This window comes from Eptesicus fuscus, chromosome 15, assembly GCF_027574615.1.
Source record: "Eptesicus fuscus isolate TK198812 chromosome 15, DD_ASM_mEF_20220401, whole genome shotgun sequence".
Classification (NCBI taxonomy): Eukaryota; Metazoa; Chordata; class Mammalia; order Chiroptera; family Vespertilionidae; genus Eptesicus; species Eptesicus fuscus.
In genome coordinates this window covers 76,136,293-76,144,289 of record NC_072487.1, presented here as the reverse complement: position 1 = coordinate 76,144,289, position 7,997 = coordinate 76,136,293, and the positions used below count along the sequence as shown (strand labels likewise).

General features: G+C 63.4%; 2 protein-coding genes across 2 annotated transcripts in view; one reads left to right on the top strand and one right to left on the bottom strand.

Moving 5' to 3' along the window:
• The window catches only part of PRRT1B (proline rich transmembrane protein 1B), a 6,391-nt gene extending 6,121 nt beyond the window's left edge, over positions 1–270 (bottom strand). The window contains exon 1 of the mRNA XM_054727574.1: positions 213–270. Coding sequence (XP_054583549.1) covers positions 213–222 — 10 coding nt within the window. The 5' untranslated portion in view covers positions 223–270. The remainder of the gene's footprint in view (positions 1–212) is intronic.
• A 3,076-nt stretch (positions 271–3,346) lies between these two features.
• UCK1 (uridine-cytidine kinase 1) lies at positions 3,347–7,990 on the top strand. The gene is made up of 7 exons (XM_008152503.3): positions 3,347–3,566; positions 3,769–3,928; positions 4,607–4,703; positions 4,832–4,974; positions 5,063–5,157; positions 6,136–6,184; positions 6,887–7,990. Exons 1-7 carry the CDS (start codon positions 3,459–3,461, stop codon positions 7,066–7,068), a joined length of 834 nt encoding a protein of 277 aa, XP_008150725.1. The 5' UTR covers positions 3,347–3,458; the 3' UTR covers positions 7,069–7,990.
• The last annotated feature ends 7 nt before the right edge of the window (positions 7,991–7,997 follow it).

Here is a 7,997-nt window from a genome sequence, read left to right as displayed (position 1 = left end):
CAGAGCTGGAGGGGGCCTGGCGCAAACTGCCTGAGCTCTCCCGGAGCCTCTCCCCGCCCCCCGACCCACATTCTGAGGGGTGTCCCCGGGCAGAGCCGGATTGGGGTCCCGCAGAAAGAGCCCCCCGCCCGGCCGCCCGCCGCCCGCCGCGGGGACCCACGGAGCCCGGGCTGGGGGGGCGCTCAGCGCGCCCAGGGTCCCCGCGCCCTCACCTGCGTCCATGGCGCGGCCGGCGGCGGGGCGAGCGGGGCGGCGCAGCTCCCGGCGCCCGGCGCCTCCCGCCGCCGTCGGACCGGCTCCGCTTTCGCCGCGGCTCGGGTTTCCTGGAGCGCGGCCGCCGGTTAATAATTGACCGCCGGTGCGCGGCCAACAGGTGGCTCCCGTGCGCCCCCCGCCCGCCGGCAGGGAGGTCGCGGGGGGTTCGCAGCGGCGCTCGGCGGGCGGGGGGCGGGAGGCGGGCAGCGACCGGGCTGCGGGGGGAGCGCAGGGGACGCGGAAAGGCCCGCGGCCGCGGGAGAAGAGAAGCGCGGAGCCCCGCACCGGCCCGCGCAGTCGGTGTGCTTTCTGGAAGGCCGGGTGGCCGGGCGGCGCCTGTGACGCGAGGCCCTCGGGTCTGAAAAGAGATTGTGTTGCCGACACCTGGTGCCGGCGGGCCGAGCCGAGAGAGGCGTCAGCGGCGAGAGCAGGTCTGATCCATTCCTGCGGGGGGTCCGGTCCGCCCTTGGTTCCTCCCGGGCCGGGCCCTCCGGTTGTCGGAGCTCCGCTGCGCTCAGGGCTGCACGCTGCGGGCGAGGTATCTGCCAGCACAACACGCCTTCCTCTGCCCCGTTTTCTTCCTCTGCCCTCTCCCTGTCCCCGATTCCCACCGGCGGCCCTAGAAGGAATGAGGGAAACCAAGTCACCATTAGGGCAGCGCCGTGACGACGGCCGCAGGACCCCCGCGGGAGCGGCACTCGGTGGGTATTTGAAAGTGGTTTGAACAGAAACCGAATTTATCTGCCAAAGGGCCCTCCTCAAAGGACTTGGAAAACCAGCAAGTCTGCGCGTTGAACCGCACAGCAGGGAACCACGGGAGCCTCAGCCCGGCGGCCACGGGCAGCCCCACAGGGACACAGGCCCGGCGCCCACCTCTGCGCCCTGAGCGGCCCTCACCTGTGCAGCCCCGGGACGCACATGCCCAGCACACGGAGCCCTCAGGAAACCCGGCCTGAGGGGCACTCCCCGGCGCTGTCTCTCCTTGTCGCTGAATTTCCATTTGGCCTTTAAAGTCTACATTTTTTTTTCCATAATGTCTTCCCCGTCACTATGCCCTCTAACCCATGTGCTTTCTCTTCAAATGGCCGTGAAAACTTCTTACTTGAAAAGAATGCCACCCTCGGGGGAAAGCCAGAAGAATGGGCCCATGCCCCGAGACTGTCTCCTCTCACAGAGCTCTGTGCCCGGCAGAATCCAGCTCAGGACTGTGTGCTGCTCTCAGGGGCCATGTCTTCGCTGCTAGAGACGCTTCTGTGTGTATAAAAGGCTGATAGGCACAGTGTCCCCGCGGGAGTTCCACCGGAGACTGCGAGTTCCATCGCTCGCCATGACGTGCGCTGACCACCAGGGGGCAGCGCAGAACGAAGGAAGGTCTAGGCCGGCAGCCGGAGAGAAGGCTCTGGCCCGAAGCCAGAGGCCCTAATCAGCCCTGATCGCCAGCCAGGCCTAGGGACCCTACTGATCCAAGCCGGCCTCTAGTCCTCAAACACTTTCCAAACCCGTGTTTCGGTGTTTCCTCTCTGACCCCCTTGCGGGCCTGTTGGCCGCTCTGGGGGCAGCTGTCCCAGGGCCTCTGCTCTCTTGGGGAGGTCATGGTCAGCAGGAGCTGATGTAAAGGTGGGGGCTCCGCAGGGCCCTGGGTGAGACAGCTCTGCACCATTCTTTGTTAGTTTCTCCGCGTGGGGTTTCTGCACGTGTCCGACCCAGGGTGCCACGGCCTTAGGGACGACTCTCTTCCTACCCAGAGCCACAGGTGCTGGTTGGCTCCGGTCTCACAGAAGGGCAGTCCCTTTTAGGCGCCAGCTGTATGCAGAGCACCAGTTCCAGGACCCTGCTTGGGGGCCTGTGGCTTTGACTCCCACCCCTAAGGCACCATCTGGTCCTGGCCCTTTATGGGCAGCGTGGCTTCAACCGCTCGCCGGCTGCGAGGACCTTCTTCCTTCAGTGCCTGGATATCGTTGAATATGGTTGCATTTCCCTTTCCTGCCCCCGTTATCGAAACAAAAACCGTAGCTTCGGTTCAGAGTTCTGTATTCTGGCTAGGGTTAGGGTTAGGGTTAGGGTTAAGGGTTAGGGTTAGGGGTAGGGTTAGGGTTAGGGTTAGGGTTAAGGGTTAGGGATAGAGTTGGGGTTAGGGTAAAGAATTAGGGGTTAGGGGTTGGGGATAGGGATAGGATTAGGGTTAGGGTTAGGGCTAGGGTCACATCTTGTAACAGGGAGTGGAACTAGGATTAGGGTTAGGGTTAGGTTTAGGGTTAGGATTAGGTTTAGGGATAGAGTTACCGGTAGGGTTAGGGTTAGGGATAGGGATAGAGTTAGGGTTAGGGATGGGATTAGGATTAGGGTTAGGGATGGGATTAGGGTTAGGGTTAGGGATGGGATTAGGATTAGGGTTAGGGATGGGATTAGGGTTAGGGTTAGGGTTAGAGTTAGGGTTAGGGTTGGGGTTAGGAATAGGGTTGGGGTTAGAGATAGGGTTAGGGTTAGGGATCCCAGTTACATGCAGGGAGTCAACACATGGGGTTTGCACAAGGGCCACCCTAGACACAGAAAAGTGCCCCAGTCCCTGATCCAAGATTCTAACCCTAACCCTATGCCTAAAGCTAACCCTATTCCTATCACTAAACACTAATCCTAACACTAACCCTAACCCTAACCCTAAACCTAACCCTAACCACATTACAGAACCCTAACCCTAACCCTAAACCTAACCCTAACCCTAAAACCCTAACCCTAACCAGGCCAGGCTCACTGTGAATGGGTGAATGGTCCTCCTGTTTTCAGGGCCCCTGTATGTTCCTCTCAGTTAGGGGGTGGCTTTCGCATGCTGCCGGGCTGGGCTGCCCCTTCATCAGCTTCCCTCTGTCCGGGTCCACAGGCTCAGGAGGCCACGGCCCCTTGCACACTCTCCCCGATGGGCCATCCCATGACATTTGCCCACCACGTGCGGGAAGTAACTTTGCAGCAAACAGGGGCACGCAGAGCCGCCCAAGAGCAGGGCCGGGTCGGCTCCAGCATGCGAGCGCTACCGGCCGCCTCAGACTACAACTCCCGCCATGCCCCGCGCGCGCCCGCTCGCGGCGCGCTCCCCGGAAGTGGAGCTCCGAGGGGGCGTCTCCGACCTTAGCGAGGGGGCGGTCGAGGCGGCTGGTCTGGGGAGGAGACCGCAGCGAGGAACCCGATGCCGACCGGCGGGGCTGTAGATGGCTTCGCCTGGAGGCGACGACTGCGGGGGCGCCACGCCCGAGGCGGACCGGCCTCACCAGCGGCCCTTCCTGATCGGGGTGAGCGGCGGCACCGCCAGCGGCAAGGTAAGGGGCTGGGCGGCCCGGCGGGGCCTGCGCGGCACCGCGACCCGGGCCCGTCTCCGTGCGGGGAGGAGACCCGAGCCCGGGCTGCGGGGCGGGGGCGGGGCGCCGGGAGGGATGGGGCCCCAGCGCGGGCGGGCGGGTCCGCGTCCAGAGCCGGAAGCGCCCTGGGGGAGGCGGCTCAGGGGCCCTGTCTGCGCCCCAGTCCACGGTGTGTGAGAAGATCATGGAGCTGCTGGGACAGAACGAAGTGGACCACCGGCAGCGGAAGGTGGTCATCCTGAGCCAAGACCGGTTCTACAAGGTGCTGACGGCGGAGCAGAAGGCCAAGGCCTTGAAGGGCCAGTACAACTTCGACCACCCAGGTAGATCTGCCGCCCTGAGCGGGCGGAGGGCGGGAGGGCGGCCGGGGACGGGGTCCAGGGCTGCGGAGCGCTGAGTGGGTCCATGCAATTGGCCAGACACCCCGAGGTGGAGTGGGCGCTGGGCCCTGGTTGGAGCCAGCCAGCGGGAGGGGCCTTTGGGAGTCCACTCACCTCCCCCGGGGCCTCTGCACACACCACTGTCCACTGGGGTCTTTCCCTCCCCACTGCCTGGGCCAGAGTCCCTGAGAGGCCGGCAAGCAGAGCCCAGGGCCTGAAACTTTGTTTCCTGGTTGGTCCGGGGCCAGGGGAACAGGTGGCAATTGGGGGGTTGGGGAGGGTCATGGCCAGAGGAGGCCAGCCTGCCCTGCCTGCCACGACCCGAAGACCGCTCTGCGGCTGACTCCCAGCTTCATTCTTTCCCGGGGACAGCAGCCTGGGCAGTGGCACTGCCTGGGGTCAGCAAGGACAGGGCCATCCTGTGGGTACTGCACTGCAGAGGGCTCTGTAAATGTAGGCTGTAGACGCCACTGCCGGCCCAAGTGTTCCTGAGGTCCCGGTACCACCAGCATCAGCTGTGGCCAAGGACGCTCCCCCCCGCCCCCCAGTCCCAGCACAGGATGCCTCCCAGTCCCAGCACAGGACGCCTGGACTGTCTTGCCTTTTGTCCCATCCCTGCAGATGCTTTTGACAATGACTTGATGCACAGGACTCTGAAAAACATCGTGGAGGGCAAAACTGTCGAGGTCCCAACCTATGACTTTGTGACCCACTCCAGGTGAGCAGGTGGTTCCCGGGAGGCAGGCAGGGCGTCAGCTCCGGGGCGTACAGGCGCCCGCAGCAGCCCCCCCTCCCACCGTGATGTTTCCTCGGTGGAGTCAGGGCCGCTCCTGCTCTCGCCCGCAGGTTACCGGAGACCACGGTGGTGTACCCGGCGGACGTGGTCCTGTTTGAGGGCATCCTGGTCTTCTACAGCCAGGAGATCCGGGACATGTTCCACCTGCGCCTCTTTGTGGACACGGACTCCGACGTCAGGCTGTCGAGGAGAGGTAAGGCGCGCTCGGCCTCCTTCCCCTGGCGGAGGCTGGGCGGCCGTTTCGGGGTCTGACGGCGGCCACCGGGCTCCTGTCGCTGCAGTTCTCCGAGACGTGAACCGCGGGAGGGACCTGGAGCAGATCCTGACCCAGTACACCACCTTCGTCAAGCCAGCCTTCGAGGAGTTCTGCCTGCCGGTACCGCCTGGCGCTTGTTTGGACGCCTGCGCTTTCTCCCTCCAGAGACACGATGCCTGGTTCTGTGGGAGCTGGTGGGGGATGCCCGGGTCTGATCTATAAATGGAGAATTTAGCTGGTACCCAGCTACCCAGCGAGTTCTCGGCTCTCCAGGCCTCCTCTGCCCTTGCTGCTCCCTCTGCCGAGAAAAGCCACTCCCCGTCGCCACACCAGCTCCCTCCTGCTTCAGGCCCTGACCCAGGTCATCGGCTTGCCTGTGCAGGATGACCCGAGTCCCTCTGCTCCCGGCCTCGGGCCTGCCGTCTGTTCCCAGGGGGCTTCCCGTCACCTGACGCACGGGCTGTCTTGCCCCCTTTGCTGGCCTCCACCTCAGGTCCGCTGCCCCTCCTGCCTCTGGCGCATCTCTTGTAACATGTCTCCTTGGCCCAGATTCACACGCCGACACCCGACGGTTCATAGGTCCGTCCCGAGCCCACACCGTTGTCTCCTCCCCTCCCTCTGCTTCGCCTGACGCAGGTGTGTCCCCGGCAGCCCCACCCCGCCCTTGCACAGGGCTGGCGAGAGGCAGCGATGCCCGGCATGTTGGCAGCTGCACTGCGGCCGCTCCTGTGTGCCGTGCGCCCTGCGCACCCGCCACTCCTCCTGGGTTCTTGCAGAGGAAGCAGGTGGTGGAGGATGCCACCTCACTTGGCCCAGTGGGTTCAGCTGTTAGCACAGACCGTCCGGGAGACTTTGTAGCATCGAGCAGAGCACAGCATTTCAGAGACGCAGGAGATACCAGTTCTCCCGGCTGCCTGGCCACCACACCTCCTCGATAACTGCCCATCCCTGCCCCTACCCCTCCTGCCTGTGACCCAGGGACCCGGGCACCCCAGGGCTTGCTCCTCTGCCACTGCATGGAGCTGTGCCCTGGGCTACGGGATGTCACCTTGGGTGGGGGGTGGCAGGTTCTTAAAGATCCTCCTTTTTGTGTTGCAGACAAAGAAATATGCGGATGTGATCATCCCTCGAGGAGTTGACAATATGGGTAAGAACCAGGCCTGATGGGCTGCCTGACCCCTGTCCGCCCAGAGCCCCGAGGCAGGCACTGTCCCACCCCGTGGTCCCTGACAGCGTTGCATCATGTGTCAGTTACACCTCCTAAAGCTGGTGGGGTCACTGTTAGCACAGAAAAAGCTGGTGGGGTCACTGTTAGCACAGAGAAAGCTGGTGGCGGGGTCACTGTTAGCACAGAGAAAGCTGGTGGTGGGGTCACTGTTAGCACAGGGAAAACTGGTGGAGGGGTCACTGTTAGCACAGGGAAAGCTGGTGGCGGGGTCACTGTTAGCACAGAGAAAGCTGGTGGGGTCACTGTTAGCACAGAGAAAGCTGGTGGAGGGGTCACTGTTAGCACAGAGAAAGCTGGTGGAGGGGTCACTGTTAGCACAGAGAAAGCTGGTGGAGGGGTCACTGTTAGCACAGAGAAAGCTGGTGGAGGGGTCACTGTTAGCACAGAGAAAGCTGGCGGAGGGGTCACTGTTAGCACAGGGAAAGCTGCTGGTGGGGTCGCTGTTAGCAGGGAGTCTTAACCAGGCTGCAGGGCAGCAGAAATGCTCGCTGACCCAGCCAGCCAGTCGGTGCCCAGGCCTGGACGTGCGTTTTCTGTCTGCTGAGACCCAGTGCTGGACAGACGTCAGTGAGGGGGCGGAGGGCGCGTGCGGCTGACGCGCTCTTGTCTGTCTCTGCGCAGTCGCCATCAACCTGATTGTGCAGCACATCCAGGACATCCTGAATGGGGACATCTGCAAGTGGCACCGCGGAGGGGCCAACGGGCGCAGCTGCAAGAGGACGCTTCCTGAGCCCGCAGACCACCCTGGGGTGCTGGCCCCCGGCAAGCGGTCGCACCTGGAGTCCAGCAGTAGGCCGCACTGAGTGGGCATGCGCCTCCCGCAGGCCCTGGAGGTGCCCGCCTGCCCCACACACCTGCTGCTTCCTCTCCGCCTCTGGGACGGCCCGCGTGAGAGTCAGAGTGTCCTCAGGACCTGGACCCTGGACGCGTGGTCCCCCCAGTTGGATGGGGTGGGGGCAGTGTCTGCACCTGCTCCCTCGTGGTGAGGAGGGTGGGAGGGCCAGGTCACAGAGGTGCCACAGGGCGAGTGGCAGCCTCCCCAGCGCCGTGGGAGGAGGAGGGACGCTGGGACACCGTGCTCAGTGTTCTGACTGTGGCCTCACGGCGAGTCTTTCTGGTATGATCAGTTCTCACATGTGTGCGACTGAAAGTGTGAAAATACTCCCCCTTTTTATGTTGTCCACCCCATGTTTTGTTTCCTAACACCATGTAGTGGGAGCTAGTAACCAGTTTCGTGACCCGCAGTGGGTGTGATCCAGCCTGGGACACGCTGCTGTGAGGACCAGAGATGCCTCCTTTCTCCCAGCCTGGGCTCCAGGCAGGGCGGGGAAGGAGCCTTGGGGAGGCGTGTTTTTAACCAGCACCAGACAGGAAGCAGGGACGCCCCAGCCTGCCCGGCCCCTGCTGGGGAGTGTCCACCAGGGGACCCTGAGCCCAGGGCGCTGTCCCCACCTCTAGCCAAGGAGTATGCTGGACCCGGAGGCATGAGCGAGTGCTGTGGCCCAAAGCCAGCCGTCTCCCTCCCCACGTGGTGGCCACATGTTAAAGGGGTCCTGCCCCATCGCTGCTAACCTGAGGGGCACTCTGGGTTCTTTCTATGGAGTAGCAGCTGGTCACACAACTCCTGACTGGGCTGAGCCGCGGCCAGCTGCTGGTGACTGTGACAGTTGTGTCAAGCGTGTTGTGCCCTTTGGGGAGAGAATCAATAAATAACCAATATGAACACCAGTGG

What these genes read in the sequence shown, in the direction of transcription:
- UCK1 (XM_008152503.3), top strand. Translation starts at nt 3,459, where the DNA reads ATGGCTTCGCCTGGAGGCGACGACTGCGGGGGCGCCACGCCCGAGGCG. An exon ending in GTACAACTTCGACCACCCAG is followed by an intron (nt 3,929 to 4,606) that starts GTAGATCTGCCG and finishes CCATCCCTGCAG; the next exon opens with ATGCTTTTGACAATGACTTG. An exon ending in TCGAGGAGTTGACAATATGG is followed by an intron (nt 6,185 to 6,886) that starts GTAAGAACCAGG and finishes GTCTCTGCGCAG; the next exon opens with TCGCCATCAACCTGATTGTG.